A 27,171-nucleotide genomic window follows, 5' to 3' on the forward strand; every position below is an offset into this window, starting at 1 on the left:
AGAGAGACAATGAGAGACTAGGAGAGAGAGACACTAGAGAGAGACAATGAGAGACTCGGAGAGAGAGACACTAGAGGGACTAGGAGAGAGAGACAATGAGAGACTAGGAGAGAGAGACACTAGAGAGAGACAATGAGAGACTCGGAGAGAGAGACACTAGAGAGACTAGGAGAGAGAGACACTAGACAGACTAGGAGAGAGAGACACTAGAGATAGACACTAGAGAGGCTAGGAGAGAGAGACATAGAGAGAGACAATCAGAGACTTGGAGAGAGAGACACAAGAGAGAGCCATAGAGAGACATAGAGAGAGACAATCAGAGACTTGGAGAGAGAGACACAAGAGAGAGCCATAGAGAGACTAGGAGAGAGAGACACTAAGAGACACTAGAGAGACTAGGAGAGAGATACACTAAAGAGTGACACTAGAGAGAGACACTAGAGAGACTAGGAGAGAGAGACACTAGAGAGACTAGGAGAGAGAGACACTAGAGAGACTAGGAGAGAGAGACACTAGAGAGACTAAGAGAGAGAGACACTAGAGAGAGACACTAGAGAGACTAGGAGAGAGAGACACTAGAGAGACTAGGAGAGAGAGACACTAGAGAGAGACACTAGAGAGACTAGGAGAGAGAGACACTAAAGAGAGACACTAGATAGACTAGGAGAGAGAGACATAGAGAGAGACACTAGAGAGATTAGGAGAGAGAGACACTAGAGAGAGACAATAGAGAGACTAGGAGAGAGAGACACTAGAGAGAGACATAGAGAGACTAGGAGAGAGAGACACTAGAGAGAGACATAGAGAGACTAGGAGAGAGAGACACTAGAGAGAGACATAGAGAGACTAGGAGAGAGAGACACTAGAGAGAGACATAGAGAGACTAGGAGAGAGAGACACTAGAGAGAGACACTAGAGAGACTAGGAGAGAGAGACATATAGAGAGAGACACTAGAGAGAGACACTAGAGAGACTAGGAGAGAGAGACACTAGAGAGAGACACTAGAGAGACTAGGAGAGAGAGACATATAGAGAGACTAGCAGAGAGAGACACTAGAGAGAGACATAGAGAGACTAGGAGAGAGAGACACTAGAGAGAGACATAGAGAGACTAGGAGAGAGAAACACTAGAGAGAGAAATAGAGAGAGACACTAGAGAGACTAGGAGAGAGACTGGAGAGACTAGGAGAGAGAGGGAGAATAAAGAGAGAGGGAGACTAAAGAGAGAGGGAGATTGAAGAAAGAGGGAGACCAAAGAGAGAGGGAGACTGAAGAGAGAGGGAGATTGAAGAGAGAGGGAGATTAAAGAGTGAGGGAAAATAAAGAGAGAGTGACACTAAAGAGAGCGAGAGAGAGACAAAAGAGAGAGGGAGACTAAAGAGAGAGGGTCTAAAGGGAGAGGGTGACTAAAGACAGAAGGAGATTAAAAAGGAGAGAGAGACACTAGAGAGACTAGGAGAGAGAGACACTAGAGAGACTAGGAGAGAGAGACACTAGAGAGAGACACTAGAGAGACTAGGAGAGAGAGACATAGAGAGAGACAATCAGAGACTTGGAGAGAGAGACACAAGAGAGAGCCATAGAGAGACTAGGAGAGACACTAGAGAGACTAGGAGAGAGAGACACTAGAGAGAGACACTAGAGAGACTAGGAGAGAGAGACACTAAAGAGAGACACTAGAGAGACTAGGAGAGAGAGACATAGAGAGAGACACTAGAGAGATTAGGAGAGAGGCACTAGAGAGAGACAATAGAGAGACTAGGAGAGAGAGCACTAGAGAGAGACAGAGAGACTAGGAGAGAGAGGCACTAGAGAGAGACACTAGAGAGACTAGGAGAGAGAGACACGAGAGAGACATAGAGAGACTAGGAGAGAGAGACACTAGAGAGAGACATAGAGAGACTAGGAGAGAGAGACACTAGAGAGAGACAGAGAGACTAGGAGAGAGAGGCACTAGAGAGAGACACTAGAGAGACTAGGAGAGAGAGACACTAGAGAGAGACATAGAGAGACTAGGAGAGAGAGACACTAGAGAGAGACATAGAGAGACTAGGAGAGAGAGACACTAGAGAGAGACACTAGAGAGACTAGGAGAGAGAGACACTAGAGAGAGACATAGAGAGACTAGGAGAGAGAGACACTAGAGAGAGACATAGAGAGACTAGGAGAGAGAGACACTAGAGAGAGACATAGAGAGACTAGGAGAGAGAGACACTAGAGAGAGACACTAGAGAGACTAGGAGAGAGAGACATATAGAGAGAGACACTAGAGAGAGACACTAGAGAGACTACGAGAGAGAGACACTAGAGAGAGACACTAGAGAGACTAGGAGAGAGAGGGAGAATAAAGAGAGAGGGAGACTAAAGAGAGAGGGAGATTGAAGAAAGAGGGAGACCAAAGAGAGAGGGAGACTGAAGAGAGAGGGAGATTGAAGAAAGAGGGAGACCAAAGAGAGAGGGAGACTGAAGAGAGAGGGAGACTAAAGAGAGAGGGAGATTAAAGAGAGAGGGAGATTAAAGAGTGAGGGAGATTGAAGAAAGAGGGCGACCAAAGAGAGAGGGAGACTAAAGAGAGAGGGAGATTGAAGAATGAGGGAGACCAAAGAGAGAGGGAGACTAAAGAGAGAGGGAGATTAAAGAGAGAGGGAGATTAAAGAGTGAGGGAAAATAAAGAGAGAGTGACACTAAAGAGAGCGAGAGAGAGACAAAAGAGAGAGGGAGACTAAAGAGAGAGGGTCTAAAGGACGAGTGTGACTAAAGACAGAAGGAGATTAAAAAGAGAGGAGACAAAAGAGAGAGGAGACTAAAGAGAGAGAGAGACTAAAGAGGGAAAGAGGGAGACTAGAGAGAGGGAGATTAAAGAGAGAGGGAGATTAAAGAGTGAGGGAGATTGAAGAAAGAGGGAGACCAAAGAGAGAGGGAGACTAAAGAGAGGGAGATTGAAGAATGAGGGAGCCCAAAGAGAGAGGGATACTAAAGAGAGAGGGAGATTAAATAGAGAGGGAAAATAAAGAGAGAGTGACACTAAAGAGAGCGAGAGAGAGACAAAAGAGAGAGGGAGACTAAAGAGAGAGGGTCTAAAGGGAGAGGGTGACTAAAGACAGAAGGAGATTAAAAAGAGAGGAGACTAAAGAGAGAGGAGACTAAAGAGAGAGAGAGACTAAAGAGGGAAAGAGGGAGACTAAAGAGAGAGGGAGATTGAAGAGAGAGGGAGATTAAAGACTGAGGGAAATTGAAGAAAGAGGGAGACCAAAGAGAGAGGGAGACTAAAGAGAGGGAGATTGAAGAATGAGGGAGACCAAAGAGAGAGGGAGATTAAAGAGAGAGGGAGATTAAAGAGTGAGGGAGATTGAAGAAAGAGGGAGACCAAAGAGAGAGGGAGACTAAAGAGAGGGAGATTGAAGAATGAGGGAGACCAAAGAGAGAGGGAGACTAAAGAGAGAGGGAGATTAAATAGAGAGGGAGATTAAAGAGTGAGGGAAAATAAAGAGAGAGTGACACTAAAGAGAGCGAGAGAGAGACAAAAGAGAGAGGGAGACTAAAGAGAGAGGGTCTAAAGGGAGAGGGTGACTAAAGACAGAAGGAGATTAAAAAGAGAGGAGACTAAAGAGAGAGGAGACTAAAGAGAGAGAGAGACTAAAGAGGGAAAGAGGAAGAACAAAGAGAGAGGGAGAGTAAAGACAGGGAAATTAAGAGAGAGGGAAATTAAAGAGAGGGAGACTAAAGAGCGAGGGAGGCTAAAGAGCGAGGTCAATTAAAGATAGGGAAATTAAATAGAGAGAGGGAAATTAAAGAGAGAGGGAGACTAAAGAGAGACGGAAATTAAAGAGAGAGGGAGACTAAAGAGAGAGGGTGACTAAAGAGAGAGGGAGACTTAAGAGAGAGGGAGACTAAAGAGTGAGAGAGAGACTAAAGAGGGAGACTAAAGACAGAGGGAGATTAAAGAGAGAGGAGACTAAAGAGAGATGAGACTAAAGAGAGAGGAGACTAAAGAAAGAGGGAGATTAAAGAGGGAAAGAGGAAGATCAAATAGAGAGGGGGATTAAAGAGTGAGGGAGATTAAATAGTGAGGGAGATTAAATAGTGAGGGAGACTAAAGAGCAAGAGAGACTAAAGAGCGAGGGAGACTAAAGAGAGAGGGAGACTAAAGAGAGAGGGAGATTAAAGAGAGACGGAGACTAAAGAGAGGGAGATTAAAGAGAGAGGGAGACTAAAGAGAGAGGGATACTAAAGAGAGGGGGAGATTAAAGAGAAACGGCGACTAACGAGAGAGGGAGACTAAAGAGAGAGGGAGACTAAAGAGAGAGGGAGACTAAAGAGAGAGGGAGATTAAATAGTGAGGGAGACTAAAGAGCAAGAGAGACTAAAGAGTGAGGGAGACTAAAGAGAGAGGGAGACTAAAGAGAGAGGGAGACTAAAGAGAGAGGGAAATTAAAGAGAGACGGAGACTAAAGAGAGAGGGAGATTAAAGAGAGAGGGAGACTTAAGAGAGACGGCGACTAAAGAGAGAGGGAGACTAAAGAGAGAGGGATACTAAAGAGAGAGGGAGACTAAAAAGAGACGGAGACTGGACGGAGACGAGAGAGGGAGACTAAAGAGAGAGGGAGACTAAGAGAGAGAGGGAGACTAAAGAGAGACGGAGACTAAAGAGAGAGTTAGGAGAAAGTTATAGAGATATATAGAAATAGAGAGTGATAGAGACGGGAGGGAAAGAGAGAGAGAGAAACTCAAGAGTAAGAAAGGAGAGGTGAACTTTACTTCTCCAAGAGAAGAGACTATAGAGAGAGACAGAGAGCATGAACAGAGGGAAAGAGAAAGAAACGCGAGAGAAAGTATCACCTTCTCTTGCAGTCGTTCCAACATGGTCGCCAGTAGAGCCTCTCTGTTCTCCTTGTTGGCCTCCATCTTCTGCTCCAGCTTCTCCTTGGCGTTCTTGATGAAGTTGTTGTTCTCCTCTAAGGCCTTCTGAATCACGTCTCTCTCGTGCTCTCTCTTCTCTGCCAGGTGCTTCAGCAGCTCAGCCTCCTGGCACTAGAGGGCGGTGTGAGGAGTGGTATCAGGAGCAGGATACAAACAGACATGGATTATGGTGAGTGTGTTTATGCGTGGTGAGTGTGTTTGTGCATAGTGAGTGTACGTGCATGATTATGTGTGTGTGTGTGTGTCTTCCCTGCCTCATCTTCCTCCTCATCCGACTCTTCTCCTCTCCTCCCTCTCTGTCTCCTAGTGTGTCTCCTCTACCTCCTCCCTGTCTCCTCTCCTCCTCTCTGTCTCCTACTGTCTCCTCTACCTCCTCCCTGTCTCCTAGTGTCTCCTCTACCTCCTCCCTGTCTCCTAGTGTCTCCTCTCCTCCTCCGTCTCCTCTCCTCCTCCCTGTCTCCTACTGTCTCCTCTACCTCCTCCCTGTCTCCTACTGTCTCCTCTACCTCCTCCCTGTCTCCTACTGTCTCCTCTACCTCCTCCCTGTCTCCTAGTGTCTCCTCTCCTCCTCCGTCTCCTCTCCTCCTCCCTGTCTCCTACTGTCTCCTCTTTCTCCTCCCTGTCTCCTAGTGTCTAATTTCCTCCTCCCTGTCTCCTCTCCTCCTCCCTGTCTCCTTGTCTCCTCTACCTCCTCCCTGTCTCCTACTGTCTCCTCTACCTCCTCCCTGTCTCCTAGTGTCTCCTCTCCTCCTCCCTGTCTCCTACTGTCTCCTCTACCTCCTCCCTGTCTCCTAGTGTCTCATTTCCTCCTCCCTGTCTCCTCTCCTCCTCCCTGTCTCCTTGTCTCCTCTACCTCCTCCCTGTCTCCTACTGTCTCCTCTATCTCCTCCCTGTCTCCTAGTGTCTCCTCTCCTCCTCCCTGTCTCCTCTCCTCCTCCCTGTCTCCTACTGTCTCCTCTACCTCCTCCCTGTCTCCTAGTGTCTCATCTTCCTCCTCCCTGTCTCCTCCCCTCCTCCCTGTCTCCTAGTGTCTCCTCTACCTCCTCTCCTGTCTCCTACTGTCTCCTCTACCTCCTCCCTGTCTCCTCCCCTCCTCCCTGTCTCCTAGTCTCCTCTACCTCCTCCCTGTCTCCTAGTGTCTCCTCTCCTCCTCTCCGTCTCCTAGTGTCTCCTCTCCTCCTCTCCAGTCTCCTAGTGTCTCTTCCTCCCTGTCTCCTTGTGTCGCCTCTCTCCTCCCCGTCTCCTAGTGTCTCCTCTACTCCTCCCTGTCTCCTAGTGTCTCCTCCTCCCTGTCTCCTAGTGTCTCCTCTACTCCTCCCCGTCTCCTAGTGTCTCCTCTACTCCTCCCTGTCTCCTAGTGTCTCTTCCTCCCTGTCTCCTAGTGTCTCCTCTACTCCTCCCCGTCTCCTAGTGTCTCTTCCTCCCTGTCTCCTAGTGTCTCCTCTCCTCCTCCCTGTCTCCTAGTGTCTCCTCTACTCCTCCCTGTCTCCTACTGTCTCCTCTCCTCCCCCCTGTCTCCTTGTGTCTCATTTCCTCCTCCCTGACTCCTAGTGTCTCCTCTCCCCCTCCCTGTCCTCCTCACCTTCCTCCTCTCCTCTGCACCCTCTAGTTTCTTCTGGATCTCCTCCATGGAGAGTTCTCTGCGTTGGGGCATGGTAGTGTTGAGCTCTGGGACGCCATCAAATGACGGAGGCTTCAGGATGACCTCGAAGGCCTGGCCCGAAGAACGCTTGTTCAACTCTATCACCTCCACGTCCTTTATCACACACCAGTCCAGGTCCACCGCATCTGCCAAAGCTAGTACCTTTTTCCTCACCTCTTCTGCATGTTTGTCCTGCCACACAGGGAAACAACAACAATAGTTACATTCAGGAATCTATTAGCATTCATTCGGTAAAACCCAGATGGAAAAACAGCATAAAACAAAAGCTCCTAAGGCACTCAATGAAGGTAGTCAACATGGAAATGATCTGACAGAAACAAAAATAATGTTTAGTGTCTGTATATGTCACGCCCTGGCCATAGAGAGGTTTACGTTCTCTATTTTGGTTAGGCCAGGGTGTGACTAGGGTGGGCGTTCTATGTCCTTTTTCTATGTTTTGTAATTCATTGTTTTGGCCTGGTATGGCTCTCAATCAGGGACAGCTGTACATCGTTGTCGCTGATTGGGAGCCATACTTAGGTTGCCTGTTTTCCTTTGGGTTTTGTGGGTGGTTAATTTCTGTTTAGTGTTGTTACCTGACAGAACTGTTTTGGCTGTCGTTCGTTTCTTGTTTTGTTTAAAGTGTTCCATTAAAATATTATGATGAGCACAAACCACGCTGCGCCTTGGTCTCCTCTTTCAGACGGCTGTTACAGTATAATATTCATTAATTCAAATTTTTTGAAAATGTAAAAATTCTAATTTAGAGAGACTGGTAAGTGGAAGAGAGAGGGAGATGAAAGAAAGAGTTTGAGTAGGTAAATGAAAGTGAATGCCCCCTTTCTAATTTTCTCTATTTTTTAATTTTTAATTTTCTTTATTTTTTATTTCACCTTTATTTAACCAGGTAGGCTAGTCGAGAACAAGTTCTCATTTACAACTGCGACCTGGCCAAGATAAAGCAAAGCAGTGCGACACAAACAACAACACAGAGTTACACATGGAATAAACAAACATACAGTCAATAATACAATAGAAAAAGTCTATATACAGTGTGTGCAAATGAGGTAGGATAACGGAGGTAAGGCAATAAACAGGCCATAGTGGCAAAATAATTACAATGTAGCAACTAAACACTGGAATGAAGATGAGAAGTGCAAGTAGAGATACTGGGGTGCAAAGGAGCAAAATAAATCAAGTAAATAACAGTATGGGGATGAGGTAGTTTGATGGGCTATTTACAGATGGGCTATGTACAGGTGCAGTGATCTGTGAGCTGCTCTGACAGCTGCTGCTTAAAGCTAGTGAGGGAGATATGAGTCTCAAGCTTCAGTGATTTTTGCAGTTCGTTCCAGTCATTGGCAGCAGAGAACTGGAAGGAAAGACGGCCAAAGGAGGAATTGGCTTTGGGGGTGACCAGTGATATATACCTGCTGGAGCGTGTGCTACGAGTGGGTGCTGCTATGGTGACCAGTGAGCTGAGATAAGGTGGGGCTTTACCTAGCAAAGACTTATAGATGACCTGGAGCCAGTTGGTTTGGCGACGAATATGTAGCGAGGGCCATCCAACGAGAGCATACTGGTCGCAGTGGTGGGTAGTATATGGGGCTTTGGTGACAAAACGGATGGCACTGTGATAGACTGCATCCAATTTGCTGAGTAGAGTGTTGGAGTATTTTGTAAATGACATCGCCGAAGTCAAGGATCGGTAGGATAGTCAGTTTTACGAGGGTACTTTTGGCAGCATGAGTGAAGGATGCTTTGTTGCGAAATAGGAACCCGATTCTAGATTTAATTTTGGATTGGAGATGCTTAATGTGAGTCTGGAAGGAGACTTTACAGTCTAACCAGACACCTAGGTATTTGTAGTTGTCCACATATTCTAAGTCAGAACCGTCCAGAGTAGCGATGCTGGACGGGCGGGCAGGTGTGGGCAGCGATCAGTTGAAGAGCATGCATTTAGTTTTACATGTATTTAAGAGCAGTTGGAGGCCACGGAAGGAGAGTTGTATGGCATTGAAGCTCGTCTGGAGGTTTGTTAACAGTGTCCAAAGAAGGGCCAGAAGTATACAGAATGGTGTCGTCTGCGTAGAGGTGGATCAGAGAATCACCAGCAGCAAGAGCGACATCATTGATGTGTACAGAGAAAAGAGTCAGCCCGAGGATTGAACCCTGTGGCACCCCCAGAGAGACTGCCAGAGGTCCGGACAACAGGCCCTCCGATTTGACACACTGAACTCTGAGAAGTAGTTGGTGAACCAGGCGAGGCAGTCATTTGAGAAACCAAGGCTGTTGAGTCTGCCGACAAGAATGTGGTGATTGACAGAGTCGAAAGCTTTGTCCAGGTCGATGAATACAGCTGAACAGTATTGTCTCTTATCGATGGCGGTTATGATATCGTGTAGGACCTTGAGCGTGGCTGAGGTGCACCCATGACCAGCTCGGAAACCAGATTTCATAGCGGAGAAGGTAAGGTGGGATTCGAAATGGTCGGTGATCTGTTTGTTATCTTGGCTTTCGAAGACCTTAGAAAGGCAGGGCAGGATAGATATAGGTCTGTAACAGTTTGGGTCAAGAGTGTCTCCCCCTTTGATGAGGGGGATGACCGCGGCAGCTTTCCAATCTTTGGGGGATCTCAGAAGATACAAAAGAGAGGTTGAACGGGCTAGTAATAGGGGTTGGAACAATTTCTGCGGATAATTTTAGAAAGAGAGGGTCCAGATTATCTAGCCCGGCTGATTTGTAGGGGTCCAGATTTTGCAGCTCTTTCAGAACATCAGCTATCTGGATTTGGGTGAAGGAAAACGGGGGAGGCTTGGGCAAGTTGCTGTGGGTGGTGCAGGGCTGTTGACCGGGGTAGGGGTAGCCAGGTGGCCAGCCGTAGAAAAATGCTTATTGAAATTGTCAATTATCGCAGATTTATCGGTGGTGACAGTGTTTCCTAGCCTCAGTGCAGTGGGCAGCTGGGAGGAGGTGTTCTTATTCTCCATGGACATTACAGTGTCCCAGAATGTTTTTGGAGTTTGTGCTAAAGGATGCAAATTTCTGTTTAAAAAAGCTAGCCTTTGCTTTCCTAACTGCCTATGTATATTGGTTCCTAACTTCTCTGAAAAGTTGCATATCGCGGGGGCTATTCGATGCTAATGCAGTACGCCACAGGATGTTTTTGTGCTGGTCAAGGACAGTCAGGTCTGGAGTGAACCAAGGGCTATATCTGTTCCTGGTTCTACATTTTTTTGAATGGGGCATGCTTATTTAAGACTGTGAGGAAAGCACTTTTAAAGAACATCCAGGCATCCTCTACTGACAGAATTAGGTCAATATCCTTCCAGGATACCCGGGCCAGGTCGATTAGAAAGGCCTGCTCGCTGAAGTGTTTTAGGGAGCGTTTGACAGTGACGAGGGGTGGTCGTTTGACCGCCCACCCATTACGGACACAGGCAATGATCGCTGAGATCCTGGTTGAAGACGGCAGAGTTGTATTTGAAGGGCAGATTGGTTAGGATGATATCTATGAGGGTACCCGTGTTTACGGATTTGAGGTTGTACCTGGTAGGTTCATTGATAATTTGTGTGAGATTGAGGGCATCAAGCATAGATTGTAGGATGGCCAGGGTGTTAAGCATTTCCCAGTTTAGGTCACCTAGTAGCACGAGCTCTGAAGATAGATGGGGGGGCAATCAATTCACATATGGTGTCCAGGGCACAGCTGGGGGCAGAAGGTGGTCTATAGCAAGCGACAACGGTGAGAGACATGTTTCTGCAAAGGTGGATTTTTAAAAGTAGATGCTCAAATTGTTCGGGCACAGACCTGGATAGTAAGACAGAACTCTGCAGGCTATCTCTGCAGTAGATTGCAACTCCGCCCCCTTTGGCAGTTTTATCTTGCAGGAAAATGTTACAGTTAGGGATGGAAATTTCAGTGTTTGTGGTGGTCTTCCTAAGCCAGGATTCAGACACGGCTAGGACATCCGGGTTGGCAGAGTGTGCTAAGGCAGTGAATAAAACAAACTTAGGGAGGAGGCTTCTAATGTTAACATGCATGAATCCAAGGCTTTTACTGTTACAGAAGTCAACAAATGAGAGCGCCTGTGGAATGGGAGTGGAGCTAGGCACTGCATGGCCTGAATTAACCTGTACATCATCAGAGGAACAGAGGAGGAGTAGGAGAAGGGTACGGCTAACGGCTATAAGAACTGGTTGTCTAGTGTGTTCGTAACAGAGAGTAAAAGGAGCAGGTTTCTAGGCACAGTAGAATAGATTCAAGGCATAATGTACAGACAAAGGTATGGTATGATGTGAATACAGTGGAGGTAAACCTATGCACTGAGTGACGATGAGAGAGATATTGTTATTTGTAAAGTGAGGTTCCCTTTATCTAATATTAGGTTTTGGTTGAAGATCTGATAACATTCAGTATTTAAAATATGCAAAAATAGAGAAAATCAGAAAGGGGCAAATACTTTTTCGAGGCACTGTATATAAAATAGAGGGAGAGAGACTAGAGAGAGAGAGTGAAAGACAAAGGCTAGAGAGGGACTGAGAGAGAGAGAGAGAGAGAGAGAGCTAGAGAGGGACTAGAGAGAGAGAGAGCCTAGAGAGCGAGAGAGAGACTAGAGGGACTGGAGAGAGAGAGAGGAGAGAGAGAGAGACTGGAGAGGGATGAGAGAGAGAGAGGAGAGAGAGAGAGAGAGAGAGAGAATAGAGATGGACTAGAGAGAGACTTGGAAGAGACTAGAGTGAAACTAGAGACAGATAGAGACTAGAGAGAGAGAAAGAGCGAGAGAGAGACTAGAGAGAGAAACTCAAGAGAAATAAATAAGGAGAGAAGCTAAACATTAACTTCTTCTTCTGCGCCAGACAGACAGACAGACAGACAGACAGACAGACAGACAGACAGACAGACAGACAGACAGACAGACAGACAGACAGAATAGAGAGAATAGAGAGAAAGAGCGTGAGCGTGGCTAAACATCACCTTCTCTTGCAGTCGTTCCAACATGGCCGCCAGCAGAGCCTCTCTGTTCTCCTTGTTGGCCTCCATCTTCTGCTCCAGCTTCTCCTTGGCATTCTTGATGAAGTTGTTGTTCTCCTCTAAGGCCTTCTGAATCACGTCTCTCTCGTGCTCTCTCTTCTCTGCCAGGTGCTTCAGCAGCTCAGCCTCCTGGCACTAGAGGGCGGTGTGAGGAGTGGTATCAGGATACAGACAGGTGTGTGTTTGTGCCATAGAGATACTTAGAGGATGCAACATCTGTCCCGTTATGGTGCCTGAGAGCGTGGGGCAGTGTCATTGAGGGCCATCTCCATTTTGAAGTAGTCAATGTTCTTCTTCTACTTGTTCTATGAATTGGTAAATAAACAGAACCTTCCTTAATCAATAGGAAGTCCCACTTCAAATTGGTGAAAGTCCTCAATGGCGCTGCACATGCTAAAAACGGGCTTTTGAGAGTTCTCTATCGCTATGGTTATCGCGTGTATGTATCTCTCCTCCTCCCTGTCCTCCTCACCTTCCTCCTCTCCTCTGCAGCCTCTAATTTCTTCTGGATCTCCTCCATGGAGAGTTCTCTGCGTTGGGGCATGGTAGCGTTGAGCTCTGGGACGCCATCAAATGACGGAGGCTTCAGGATGACCTCGAAGGCCTGGCCCGAAGAACGCTTGTTCAACTCTATCACCTCCACGTCCTTTATCACACACCAGCCCAGATCCACCGCATCTGGGAATGGGATAGGAGGTAAGTGCTTTAAAACACAACCTTTACACAAAACACAACACAACTAGCTAGCTCACACGTTTTCTACATATTCTGCAAATGTATTTCTTTTCTTCAATGCTGTCTTTTCTTTTTCGTTTCTAACTTATAAATTAACTTTATGAATGTGTTGTTTTACCTTCTGCTTTGTATGTGGGTTTACAGTCGATGGTCTGAGGGTTGAAACAGGAGCAGAACAGAGACACCAGGGGGAGCTCTTTCACCTTCTCTCTGTACGCTGCAGGGGAAACACACCTATAGTTATATATACAGTGCCTCTGATCACACACGCACACATATATATATATATATATATACAGTGACTTAGGAAAGTATTCAGACCCCTTTACTTTTTCCACATTTTGTTACGTTACATACAGCCTTATTCTAAAATTGATTACATCGTTTTTTCCCCAACACATCAATCTACACACAATACCCCATAATGACAAAGGAAAATAAATGTTTTTTAGAAATTGTACAAATGTATTAAAAATAAAACGCAGAAATATCAAATTTTACATAAGTATTCAGACCCTTTCCTCAGCACTTTGTTGAAGCACCTTTGGCAGCGACTACAACCTCGAGTCTTCTTGGGTATGACGCTACAAGCTTGGCACACCTGTATTTGGGGAGTTTCTCCCATTCTTCTCTGCAGATCCTCTCAAGCTCTGTCAGGTTGGATGGGTAGTGTCGCAGCACAGCTATTTTCAGGTCTCTCCAGAGATGTTAGATCGGGTTCAAGTCCGGGCTCTGGCTGGGCCACTCAATGACATTCAGAGACTTGTCCCGAAGCCACTCCTGCGTTGTCTTGGCTGTGTGCTTAGGGTCGGTGTCCTGTTGGAAGGTCAACCTTTGCCCAAGTCTGGACCAGGTTTTCACCAAGGATCTCTCTGTACTTTGCTTAGTTCATCTTTCCCTCGATCCTGATTAGTCTCCCAGTCCCTGCAGCTGATAAACATCCCCACAGCATGATGCTGCCACCACCATGCTTCACCGGAGGGATGGTTCCAGGTTTCCTCCAGATGTGACGCTTGGCATTCACGCCAAAAAGTTCAATCTTTGTTTCATCGGACCAGACAATCTTGTTTCTCATGATCTGAGAGTCCTTTAGGTGCCTTTGGCAAACTCCAAGCCTTTACAGAGGAGTGGCTTCCATCTGGCCGCTCTACCTTAAAGGCCTGATTGGTGGAGTGTAGCAGAGATGGTTGTGCTTCTGGAAGGTTCTCCCATCTCCACAGAGGAACACTGGAGCTCTGACAGAGTGACCATCAGGTTCTTGGTCACCTCCCTGACCAAGGCCTTTCTCCCCTGATTGCTCAGTTTGGCCGGGTGGACAGCTTTAGGAAGTCTTGGTGCTTTTGGGAGTCTTGGTGGTTCCAAACTTCTTCCATTTAAGAATGATGGAGACACTGTGTTATTGGGGACCTTCAATGCTGCAGACTTTTTTTGGTACCCTTCGAGTTGTGTCGAGTTCTGTGACTCGACACAATCCTGTCTCTTTCGATGATCTCATGGCTTGGTTTTTGCTCTAACATGCACTGTGGGACCTTATATAGACTGGTGTGTGCCTTTCCAAATCATGTCCAATCAATAGAATTTACCATAGGTGGACTCCAATCAAGTTGTAGAAACATCTCAAGGATGATCAATGGAAACAGGATGCACCTGAGCTCAATTTTGAGTCTCATAGTAAAGGGTCTGAATACTTGTGTAAATAAGTTTATTTAAAAAAAAAAATAGTACTTTCAAAAACTTTGAAAAAACTGTTTCACTTTGTCATTATGGGGTATTGTGTGTAGATTGTTGAGGAAATTGTTTTATTTAATCAATTGTAGAATAAGGCTCTAACGTAACAAAATGTGGAAAAAGTCAAGGGGTCTGAATTTTAGATTTTTGGTTTCCGACCGCTGTGTCTTTGTGAGACGCAGAGTAGGTGAACGGATGATCTCCGCATGTGTGGTTCCCACCGTGAAGCATGGAGGAGGAGTTGTGATGTGTGGGGGTGCTTTGCTGGTGACACTGTCAGTGATTTATTTGCAATTCAAGGCACATTTAACCAGCATGGCTACCACAGCATTCTGCAGCAATACGCCATCCCATCTGGTTTGCGCTTAGTGAGACTATCATTTATTTTTCAATAGGACAATGACCCAAAACACACCTCCAGGCTGTGTAAGGGCTGTTTGACCAAGAAGGAGAGTGATGGAGTGCTGCCTCAGATGACCTGGTCTCCACAATCACCCGACCTCAACCTAATTGAGATGGTTTGGGATGAGTTTGACTGCAGAGTGAAGGAAAAGCAGCCAACAAGTGCTCAACATATGTGGGAATTCCTTCACGACTGTTGGAAAAGCATTCCTCATGACGCTGGTTGAGAGAACGCCAAGAGTGTGCAAAACTGTCATCAAGGCAAATGTTGGCTACTTTGAAGAATCTCAAATATAAAACATATTTTGATTTGTGTGACACTTTTTTGCTAACTACATGATTTCATATGTGTTATTTTATAGTTTTGTTGTCTTCACTAGTATTCTACAATGTAGAAAATTGTAAAAAGAAAAGAAAAACCCTTGAATGAGTAGGTGTATCCAAACTTTTGACTGGTACTGTATATATAGTTATATACACGTATAGTTCATCATAAAGAATAGACACAGACATAATCATCCATCCTCACTAGTCTCTTGTGACAGTTAATATTTAAATGTTAAAATCAAGGCCAAGTCAAATAGCACACACACACGTGAGATTTGGTTCTGGGTGCCAAGATTCCATCATCACTAATCACTATCGTTATGAAAGATCAGTCAGGGTACATATTTATTCATTTAAATTCATGTACTGTTTGTACATTTTTTTAATTCAGGAAAACAGTGATTTTTTCCCCCCAACAGATAAAAAGTTAGGTCAGTCGAGGAAAGGACCAAAACCCACATTGGCTTGTTGAGGGAATCTCCTTCAAACCAACCTCTGCTGTAGTTAGCCTAGCCTAACCTAACCTAGGCCACTGTACAATACCTCTGCTGTAGTCCCGTGTGGCTCAGTTGGTAGAGCATGGTGTTTGCAACGCCAGGGTTGTGGGTTTGATTCCCACGGGGGACCAGTATGGGAAAAAAAATGTATGAAATGTATGCATTCACTACTGTAAGTCACTCTGGGTAAGAGCATCTGCTAAATGACGTAAATGTAGTTAGCCTACAATGCCTTGCAAAAGTATTCATCCCGCTTGGTGTTTTTCCTATTTTGTTGCAGTACAACCTGTAATTTAAATTGATTTTTATTTGGATTTCAAGTAATGGACATACACAAAATAGTCCAAATTGTTGAAGTGAAATGGAAAAAAGAACTTGTTTCAAAAAATGTAATAGAAAATAGAAAACGGAAAAGTGGTGCGTGCATATGTATTCACCCCCTTTGCTATGAAGCCCCTAAATAAGATCTGGTGCAACCAATTACCTTCAGAAGTCACATAATTAGTTAAATAAAGTCCAACTGTGTGCAATCTAAGTGTCACATGATCTGTCACATGATCTCAGTATATATACACCTGTTCTGAAGGCCCCTAGAGTCTGCAACACCAAAAAGAAAGGGGCACCACCAAGCAAGTGGCACCATGAAGACCAAGGAGCTCTCCAAGCAGCTCAGGGACAAAGTTGTGGAGAAGTACAGATCAGGGTTGGGTTACAAAAAAATAACAGAAACTTTGAACATCCCACAGAGCACCATTAAATCCATTATTAAAAAATTGAAAGAATATGGCACCACAACAAACCAGCCAAGAGCGGGCTGCCCATCAAAACTCAAGGACCAGGCAAGGAGGGCATTAATCAGAGAGGCAACAAAGAGACCAAAGATAACCCTGAAGGAGCTGCAAAGCTCCACAGCAGAGATTGGAGTATCTGTCCATAGGGCCATTTTAAGCCGTACACTCCACAGAGCTGGGCTTTATGGATGAGTGGCCAGAAAAAGTAATTGCTTAAAGAAAAAAGAAAGCAAACACGTTTGGTGTTCGCCAAACGGCATGTGGGAGACTCCCCAAACATATGGAAGAAGGTACTCCGGTCAGATGAGACTAAAATGTAGCTTTTTGGCCATCAAGGAAATCTCTATGTCTGGCGCAAACCCAACACCTCTTATTACTCTGAGAAAACCATCCCCACAGTGAAGCCTGGTGCTGGCAGCATCATGCTGTGGGGATGTTTTTCATCAGCAGGGACTGGGAAACTGGTCAGAATTGAAGGAGTGATGATGGCGCTAAATAAGGGGAAATTCTTGAGGGAAACCTATTTCAGTCTTCCAGAGATTTGAGCCTGGGACAGAGGTTCACCTTCCAGCAGGACAATGACCCTAAGCATACTGCTAAAGCAACACTTGAGTGGTTTAAGGGGAAACAATTAAATGTCTTGGAATGGCCTAGTCAATGCTCAGACCTCAATCCAATTGAGAATCTGTGGTATGACTTAAAGATTGCTGTACACCAGCGGAACCCATCCAACTTGAAGGAGCTGGAGCAGTTTTGCCTTAAAGAATGGGCAAAAATCCCAGTGGCTAGATGTGCCTAGCTTATAGAGACATACCCCAAGAGACTTGCAGCTGTAAGTTCTGCAAAAGGTGTCTCTACAAAGTATTGACTTTGGGGGGGGGGGGTGAATAGTTATGCACGCTCAAGTTTCTGTTTTTTTGTCTTATTTCTTGTTTGTTTCACAATAAAACATATTTTGCATCTTCAAAGTGGTAGGCACGTTGTGTAAATCAAATGATAAACCCCCCCCCAATTATTTTAAATTTTAATTCCAGGTTGTAAAGCAACAAAATAGGAAAATGCCAAGGGGGATGAATACTTTTGCAAGCCACTGTAGTCCACTGTACAGTACAGTGTGTCTCTGACAGTGTAAACCTAGCCAACACCCAAACTACGGCCCCTGGCTAGGCTAGACTAATATCAACCCAGCCTACCCCCAAAAATATACAAAGCATCATCCCCAACTCTTTAGTTTACAGTTGAATAATACACCTCCCAAACATGGTTTAACACAGTAGCTACAGTACATGCAGTGCCATGGTTCATTACCTATATTGGTGGTATTATGAAAGGCCTTATTTATTGTTTACAGAAAATGGCATACATTATGTTGAAGTTATGTTTCCAATGTAGGACCTCTGTTGGAGGTACACAACGAGTATAATATGAAGGTATAGGGCAATGTTATTTTACATTAAATAAGTATACATACTTACGTTTTGTTGTGTCTAAATGATGTCTCCTGTTATATACAGTGTCAGCATTAATGGAGTTTGTTGGAGGTACATTTGGGGTTTTCATGAAGGCGATAAGTGGAGATAAGTGCTTACCTGCTAGGGTCATGATTCCACTGTGTTGAGCTCAGGTCAATTCTGGTCAATGCTGTTCCTGTAGATAAAGAGGGCTTCAATTAGATTTTACTTTAAAATAATCTTGAGTTAACATATCACCCAGGGTCACGCTATGTTCAAGAGACTGGTGCTTGAAGTCTTAATGAGAAAATAGAACAATCTGTGAATGGTAATAAAAAGTGTTAGTTTTGAAGAGAGGGTATCTGATAATCCTGATGTTTGTGATGTAAGTCGTACAGGTTAACCTTACTGCCACGCACTATAACCTGTACCAGCGTGACTGTGTGTTTGTGTGTGGGTGTATGCACGCGTTTAGTGATAAATCATAGTGATAAATCACAGTCGTGACACTTGGAGGAAAACGGCAAAGTGAATTCAGATGAGAGAGAGAGAGGGCAAGAGATGGAAAAAGAGAGAGAAAGAGAAAAAGAGAGACCGAGAGAGGTGGAGAGGGAGAGGGAAGGAGGGGTGGCAGCCCTTCTCCCTCCAGATCTCTCCACCAGCTGCTCTCTCTGTCTCCACCCTTCCTCAGATGGGCTCCTCAACACTGAATTAATGCAAAATATTGCCAAAATCTATTCTTACATGACTTTCTCCTTCAGGGGCCTAACACTACTACCAACTGGGCACACACCACGTCATTTCAATGAAATTGCGTTGAACCAACCTGGAATAGACGTTGAATTGACGTCTGTGCCCAGTGGATAGTTTCTTCTTCAGGCTCCTAATACTACTCATTTTAGGACCAGTTCTTGGATCGAAAAGGGTTAAACCATCCTGTCTTAGTCAGGCTAACTCCTAACACCAAGTCCTCCTGACTAATCCTTAGTCAGGCTAACTCCTAACACCAAGTCCTCCTGACTAACCCTTAGTCAGGCCAACTCCTAACTTCAAGTCCTCCTGACTAACCCTTAGTCAGGCCAACTCCTAACTCCAAGTCCTCCTGACTAACCCTTAGTCAGGCTAACTCCTAACACCAAGTCCTCCTGACTAACCCTTAGTCTGGCTAACTCCTAACTCCAAGTCCTCCTGACTTCAATGTCAGGAAGGCTATTTTGATGTTGTAATGTAGGCACGAGGCGTTGATAATGAAGGGGCCTTGCTTTTTTAGTGATTGATTGTCCACGTGGGTTTGAATGAGAAAGACACAGAGGAGAACCAAACACAGCCCTCGAGTGCAGACCCCTTCCAATACAACTGTTGGATTTTCAAATCTAAACAACGCGATGTCTCAACCCACCAGGAAAAAAAAAAAAAAAAAAATACGTTTTGGAGAACCAATTACAAATGTAGACATAAAGGACAGAGAAGCCGACCCCTGACATAATGTAGGACACCTTTAAGGTGTAACATTAGGAGAAAGAAAATGTCACACTCTGCAAAAATGTAATCTGAGTTAGAAATGAAAATGAAATAAAAATAAATCACTACCTTAGAAAAAGGACATAACAAATCTTTACAAGGTAAATAAGAAAATACAATTTCTGAAAATAAGCAGGAATACAATATTTTAAAAGCATACTACTTAATGGCAAACTAACCTGGTAAATATCTCGCAGCTCTCACGAAATGAATACACGCTAAACCAGCTATAATTTAAAAGACAAAGATACAAATGCGGTAATTAGAAACAACAATGTAATTAATGACGATTTTATAAGCTTCTATGAAAATGTCCAGCGCATTTGGAAAGTATTCAGACCCCTTCCCTTTTCCCACATTTTGTTACGTTACAGCCTTATTCTAAAATGGATTAAATAAAATCAAAATCTTCATCAATCTACACACAATACCCCATAATCCCAAAGCGAAAACGGGTTTTTAGAAAAGTTTGCAAATGTATTAAAAATAAAAACAGAAATACTTTATTTACATAAGTATTCAAACCCTTTGCTATGAGACTTTAAATTGAGCTCATGTGCATCCTGTTTCCATTGATCATCCTTGAGATGTTTCTACAACTTCATTGGAGTCCACGAGTGGGAAATTCAATTGATTGGACATGATTTGGAAAGGCACACCTGTCTATATAAGGTCCCACAGTTAGAGCAAAAACTAAGCCATGAGGTCAAAGGAATTGTCTGTAGAGCTCCGAGACAGGATTGTGTCGAGGCACGGATCTGGGGAAGGATACCAAAAGATTTCTGCAGCATTAAAGGTCTGCAAGAACACAGTGTCATCCATCATTCTTAAATGGAAGAAGTTTGGAAGCACCAAGACTCTTCCTAGAGCTGGCCGCCCGGCCAAACTGAGCAATCTGGGGAGAAGGGTCTGGGAGGTGACCAAGATCCCGATGGTCACTCTGACAGAGCTCCATAGTTCCTCTGTGGAGATGGGAGAACCTTCCAGAAGGACAACCATCTCTGCAGCACTCCACAAATCAGGCCTTTATGGTATAGTGGTGAGACGGAAGCACCTGAAAGCCTGCTTGGAGTTTGCCAAAAGGCACCTAAAGGACTCTCAGACCATGAGAAATAAGATTCTTTGGTATGACGAAACCAAGTTTGAACTCTTTGGCCTGAATGCCACGTCTGGAAGAAACCTGGCACCATCCCTACGGTGAAGCATGGTGGTGGCAGCATCATGCTGTGGGGATGTTTTTCAACAGCAGGGACTGGGAAACTAGTCAGGATCGAGGGAAAGATGAACGGAGCAAAGTACAGAGAGATCCTTGATGAAAACCTGGTCCAGAGTGCTCAGAACCTCAGACTGGGGTTCGGTACCTTCCAACAGGGCAACGACCCTAAGCACACAGCCAAGACAGTGCAGGTGTGGCTTCGCGACAACTCTCTGAATGTCCTTGAGTGGCCCTGCCAGAGCCTGGACTTGAACCCGATGAAACATCTCTGGAGAGACCTGAAAATAGCTGTGCAGTAACGCTCCCCATCCAACCTGACAGAGCTTGAGAGGATCTGCAGAGAAGAATGGGAGAAAGTCCCCAAATACAGTTGTTCAAGCTTGTAGCATCATACCCAAGAAGACTCAATGCTGTAATCGCTGCCAAAGGTGCTTCAACAAAGTACTGAGTAAAGGGTCTGAATACTTATGTAAATGTGAAATGTCTGTTTTTTTTTATTTATTTGGAAACATTTCTAAAAACCTCTTTTGCTTTGTCATTATGGAGTATTGTGTGTAGGTTGATAAGCGAAAAAAACAAACAATTTAATCAATTTTAGAATAAGGCTGTAACATAACAAAATGTGGAAAAATGTAATGCTTTCCGAAGGCACAGTATAAATCAGAATTAAACAACAGTTGGACAGATTCAATAGCCTTCTTAGACATAACAACCCTGAAGCAATTATCAACAGACAAAAAATAATCACTGAAAACAGAGATCACCAAAAAATAAATATTAGATACAGTTAAAACATTTGCGATTTTACAGAAATGACAACACATGTCACTCAATTCAGTACTACCTAGTTCCATGTATCAAACTGTTTTTTTCCCCAGTTACATTAAAACCAGGAAAATCAGGGGGGGTGGCTGCTGATTATAGAACCATAAGTTTAATAAATTGTGACAATAAAATAATAAAATAATGACGAAGCTTATAAGCAATAAAATGGCAGAAGTCTTATCAGACTTGATACATGACAATCAAACAGGGTTTTTAAAAAACAGAAATTTAAAAACAAATACAAGAACATGTTTCAGTTTAATACAATATGCAAAAAAACAAGATCTTCATTTATCAATAATGGCTGTTGATGCCGAAATGGCCTTCGACCGTCTTGAATGGCCTTTTCTATTCAAAACTTTGGAAGCTTTCAACTTTCCAGCTGAAATAATACATTTAATAAAAATATTATATAATTCAAAAAAATATACACAAATAACACGTTATCTGATGAAATTGCTTTAGAAAGGGGCACAAGACAGGGATGTCCCGTCTCCCCCCTCCTGTTTGCACTGGCAATTGAACCGCTTGCAGAAAGAAATAGACAGCACCCAAACGTAACAGCTATCAGTATTGGCAAACATGAACTAAACATATTTGCAGACGATCTCATGATATACCTGACTAATATTAAAAACTTAAAGCCCCCTTTGCTGAAAAAAAAATCGGAATACTTTTAAATCTCAGAAACTTTTATTGTGTCTATTTTCAAAGGATGAAGCTAAGAACATTAACAACTTCATAGTTAAGAACACTGTAACAATATAGAACACTAGGACAATAAAGAACACTAGAACAATATAGAACACTAGAACAATAAAGAACACTAGAACAATAATGAACACTATAACAATATAGAACACTAGAACAATAAAGAACACTAGAACAATAAAGAACACTATAACATAAAGAACACTATAACAATATAGAACACTAGAACAATAAAGAACACTAGAACAATAAAGAACACTATAACAATATAGAACATTAGAACAATATAGATCACAATAACAATAAAGAACACTATAACAATATAGAACATTAGAACAATATAGATCACAATAACAATATAGAACACTATAACAATATGGAAGACTATAACAATATAGAACACTATAACAATATGGAAGAATATGAAACGGATTCTACAAGAACCAATAACACTCCCTAAAAACACAACCTCATGGAACTATCCTAGGATAGCTTTTCAGAATTCACTGATAAATTGGTCCACATGGAAAACTAAAGGCATAGAAACCATAAATTATTTGGCAACAGGAAATACATTTATTTCCATTACAAAATTAAAAAGCCATTTTGAACTGACCATTGTAGATATTTTAAAATACATGCAACTTAAAAGTTACATATTAGAAAATTTGGATTTGAACTTTTTTGGACATCAGAGCAACCTTGAGGGAATCTTATTTGAGTCAGAAAAGGATGTTCATATGACAGGTAAGATATACAAAACCTTGCAGAGAGCCTATCCAACTGACAATCTCTGTCTGTCTGTCTGTCTGTCTGTCTGTCTGTCTGTCTGTCTGTCTGTCTGTCTGTCTGTCTGTCTGTCTGTCTGTCTGTCTGTCTGTCTGTCTGTCTGTCTGTCTGTCTGTCTGTCTGTCTGTCTGTCTGTCTTCTGTCTGTCTGTCTGTCTTCCTGTCCTCTGTCTGTCTGTCTTCCTGTCCTCTGTCTGTCTGTCTTCCTCTCCTCTGTCTGTCTGTCTTCCTGTCCTCTGTCTGTCTGTCTTCCTCTCCTCTGTCTGTCTGTCTTCCTCACTCTGTCTGTCTGTCTTCCTGTCCTCTGTCTGTCAGTCTTCCTCTCCTCTGTCTGTCTGTCTGCCTGTCTCTGTCTGTCTGTCTGTCTGTCTGTCTGTCTGTCTGTCTGTCTGTCTGTCTGTCTGTCTGTCTGTCTGTCTGTCTGTCTGTCTGTCTGTCTGTCTGTCTGTCTGTCTTCCTGTCCTCTGTCTGTCTGTCTGTCTTCCTGTCCTCTGTCTGTCTGTCTTCCTGTCTTCTCTGTCCTCTGTCTGTCTTCCTGTCCTCTGTTTGTCTGTCTTCCTCTCCTCTGTCTGTCTGTCTTCCTCTCCTCTGTCTGTCTGTCTTCCTATCCTCTGTCTTTCTGTCTGTCTTCCTGTCCTCTGTCTGTCTGTCTGTCTGTCTGTCTTCCTCTCCTTTCCTCTGTCTGTCTGTCTTCCTGTCCTCTGTCTGTCTGTCTGTCTGTCTGTCTGTCTGTCTGTCTGTCTGTCTGTCTGTCTGTCTGTCTGTCTGTCTGTCTTCCTGTCCTCTGTCTGTCTGTCTTCCTCTCCTCTGTCTGTCTGTCTTCCTGTCCTCTGTCTGTCTGTCTTCCTCTCCTCTGTCTGTCTGTCTTCCTGTCCTCTGTCTGTCTGTCTTCCTCTCCTCTGTCTGTCTGTCTTCCTCACTCTGTCTGTCTTCCTGTCCTCTGTCTGTCAGTCTTCCTGTCCTCTGTCTGTCAGTCTTCCTCTCCTCTGTCTGTCTGTCTGTCTGTCTGTCTGTCTGTCTGTCTGTCTGTCTGTCTGTCTGTCTGTCTGTCTGTCTGTCTGTCTGTCTGTCCTCTCTCTGTCTGTCTGTCTTCCTTCCTCTGTCTGTCTGTCTGTCTTCTGTCCTCTGTCTGTCTGTCTTCCTGTCCTCTGTTGTCTGTCTTCCTGTCCTCTGTCTTCTGTCTTCCTCTCCTCTGTCTGTCTGTCTTCCTTCCTCTGTCTGTCTGTCTTCCTGTCCTCTGTCTTCTGTCTGTCTTCCTGTCCTCTGTCTGTCTGTCTGTCTGTCTGTCTTCCTCTCCTTTCCTCTGTCTGTCTGTCTTCCTGTCCTCTGTCTGTCTGTCTGTCTGTCTGTCTGTCTGTCTGTCTGTCTTCTGTCTGTCTGTCTTCTGTCTGTCTGTCTGTCTTCCTGTCCTCTGTCTGTCTGTCTTCCTCTCCTCTGTCTGTCTGTCTTCCTGTCCTCTGTCTGTCTGTCTTCCTGTCCTCTGTCTGTCTGTCTTCCTCTCCTCTTCTGTCTGTCTTCCTGTCCTCTGTCTGTCAGTCTTCCTGTCCTCTGTCTGTCAGTCTTCCTCCTCTGTCTGTCTGTCTTCCTGTCCTCTGTCTGTCAGTCTTCCTCTCCTCTGTCTGTCTGTCTGTCTGTCTGTCTGTCTGTCTGTCTGTCTGTCTGTCTGTCTGTCTGTCTGTCTGTCTGTCTGTCTGTCTGTCTGTCTGTCTGTCTGTCTGTCTTCCTCTCCTCTGTCTGTCTGTCTTCCTGTCCTCCTGTCTGTCTGTCTGTCTTCCTGTCCTCTGTTTGTCTGTCTTCCTGTCCTCTGTTTGTCTGTCTTCCTGTCCTCTGTCTTTCTGTCTTCCTCTCCTCTGTCTGTCTGTCTTCCTGTCCTCTGTCTGTCTGTCTTCCTCTCCTCTGTCTGTCTGTCTTCCTCTCCTCTGTCTGCCTCTCTTGCTGTCATCAGCATGTCAGTAGATCTATGCTACTTTTCTAAATAAAGCCTACTATCCTCTCTCCTCTCCTCTCTCTCCTCTGTCTCTCTCTCTCTCTCCTCACTTCCCCTCTATCATCCCTCTCTCTCCTCCTCCCCTTTCCTTATCCTATTACCTAATGTCCAGCCAGCACCGCTCATCCCAATACACACCCACCCAGAGTGAATCCAGTGCTCGGAAGCCGATATCCAACGACATGAATGTACACAGAATATCGTTCAGCTGAAAGTGCTGTTTTGGAACGCATGGTTGTGAGGATCTAGGTAAATTCCTGAATTATGAATCGTATATCATCTTGTTCTAACAGCCAGACAGAAGAAACAACAGATACACATACCCTGCCTGTTGTCATACATACTGTAAACACAGAGACAGACAACGCTGAATAGGATACGTTATTAATGACAGACAGACACAACGCTGCATAGAATACATGAGTACTGACAGACAGTGGACACAACGTGGAGAGAGAGAGAGAGGACCTGATTACTGACAGACAGAGGGACACAACGTGGAGAGAGAGAGAGAGGACCTGATTACTGACAGACAGAGGGACACAACGTGGAGAGAGAGGACCTGATTACTGACAGACAGAGGGACACAACGTGGAGAGAGAGAGAGAGGACCTGATTACTGACAGACAGAGGGACACAACGTGGAGAGAGAGAGAGAGGACCTGATTACTGACAGACAGAGGGACACAACGTGGAGAGAGAGAGAGAGAGGACCTGATTACTGACAGACAGAGGGACACAACGTGGAGAGAGAGAGAGAGAGGACCTGATTACTGACAGACAGAGGGACACAACGTGGAGAGAGAGAGAGAGGACCTGAATACTGACAGACAGAGGGACACAACGTGGAGAGAGAGAGAGAGAGGACCTGATTACTGACAGACAGAGGGACACAACGTGGAGAGAGAGAGAGGACCTGATTACTGACAGACAGAGGGACACAACGTGGAGAGAGAGAGAGAGGACCTGATTACTGACAGACAGAGGGACACAACGTGGAGAGAGAGAGAGAGGACCTGATTACTGACAGACAGAGGGACACAATGTGGAGAGAGAGAGAGGACCTGATTACTGACAGACAGAGGGACACAACGTGGAGAGAGAGAGAGAGAGGACCTGATTACTGACAGACAGAGGGACACAACGTGGAGAGAGAGGACCTGATTACTGACAGACAGAGGGACACAACGTGGAGAGAGAGAGAGAGGACCTGATTACTGACAGACAGAGGGACACAACGTGGAGAGAGAGAGAGGACCTGATTACTGACAGACAGAGGGACACAATGTGGAGAGAGAGAGAGGACCTGATTACTGACAGACAGAGGGACACAACGTGGAGAGAGAGAGAGGACCTGATTACTGACAGACAGAGGGACACAACGTGGAGAGAGAGAGAGAGGACCTGATTACTGACAGACAGAGGGACACAACGTGGAGAGAGAGAGAGTACATGGAGTTCCTAGACGACAGTTGTCGCATCGTTTTCCAGTACAGCCAACAGCTACTATACTACATCCTATAGTAACATCCCATAATATTAGTGTAACTACCTCCAGTAACAGCCTACCTCCTTGATGTCTTTCTGTGTTATGTTCAGGAGAGGCATATTCTTTCTTACCCTCGTCTGGAGCGGTGCTGAGTTGATGATGGTGGTGGGGGTGGTAGGGTAGGTCCGGGTTAGCAGGCTGTCTCTCTCTCTCTCTCTCTCTCTGTCTGTCTGTCTTGCTCCTTGGATACAGACTAGCGGTAGCATCAGCAACAGCCCCTCTCTTACCCCATGACATCACCACCGGGCCCTGCTATTGGTCCAGAGGAGTGCCAGCATCTAGCCCCGGCAGCCTATCAGGGGTTGAGGGGGGGGGGGGGGGGGGGGGGGGGGGGCTGTTAACCCTTTGTGTTGTACTGCAGGGGGCCATCATCCAGAATTGGAGAGAGGGGGGGGTGTGTTTGTGTGTGTGTGTGTGTCTGTGTGTGCCGTGCAGGCAGGACGAGAGACCAATAAATTATTGACATCTCCCTGACTGTAAACAGAGGACCAAGAGAATTCCTTTAGTCTCATTATTGTCTCTCTCTCTGTCTCTCTCTCTCTCTCTCTCTCTGTCTCTCTACTGAGCAAGAGGACAAGTACATTAGAGTGTCTAGTTTGAGAAACAGACGCCTCACAAGTCCTCAACTGGCAGCATCATTAAATAGTACCAGTCTCAACGTCAACAGTGAAGAGGCGACTCCGGGATGCTGGCCTTCTAGGCAGAGTTGCAAAGAAAAAGCCATATCTCAGACTGGCCAATAAAAATGAAAGATTAAGATGGGCAAAAGAACACAGACACTGGACTGAGGAACTCTGCCTCGAAGGCCAGGCATGAGACAGTCCTTGGGTTGTTTTCTATATGATGGGTTGTTATTATATGATGGGTTGTTTTCTATATGATGGGTTGTTATTATATGATGGGTTGTTTTCTATATGATGGGTTGTTATTATATGATGGGTTGTTTTCTATATGATGGGTTGTTATTATATGATGGGTCGTTTTCTATATGATGGGTTGTTATTATATGATGGGTTGTTATTATATGATGGGTTGTTTTCTATATG

At 44.7% G+C, this 27,171-nt stretch overlaps 1 protein-coding gene across 1 annotated transcript in view; it reads right to left on the minus strand.

Moving 5' to 3' along the window:
- LOC106571034 (stathmin-4) overlaps positions 1 to 26,329 on the minus strand; it is a 29,319-nt gene extending 2,990 nt beyond the window's left edge. The window contains exons 1-7 of the mRNA XM_014143667.3: positions 26,197 to 26,329; positions 17,667 to 17,724; positions 12,451 to 12,549; positions 12,070 to 12,275; positions 11,541 to 11,732; positions 6,503 to 6,754; positions 4,840 to 5,031 (exon numbers count right to left, since the gene is read on the minus strand). Coding sequence (XP_013999142.3) covers positions 4,840 to 5,031; positions 6,503 to 6,754; positions 11,541 to 11,732; positions 12,070 to 12,275; positions 12,451 to 12,549; positions 17,667 to 17,679 — 954 coding nt within the window. The 5' untranslated portion in view covers positions 17,680 to 17,724; positions 26,197 to 26,329. The remainder of the gene's footprint in view (positions 1 to 4,839; positions 5,032 to 6,502; positions 6,755 to 11,540; positions 11,733 to 12,069; positions 12,276 to 12,450; positions 12,550 to 17,666; positions 17,725 to 26,196) is intronic.
- Between the last annotated feature and the right edge of the window lie 842 nt (positions 26,330 to 27,171).

Source organism: Salmo salar, chromosome 15, assembly GCF_965601325.2.
Source record: "Salmo salar chromosome 15, fSalSal1, whole genome shotgun sequence".
NCBI lineage: Eukaryota > Metazoa > Chordata > Actinopteri > Salmoniformes > Salmonidae > Salmo > Salmo salar.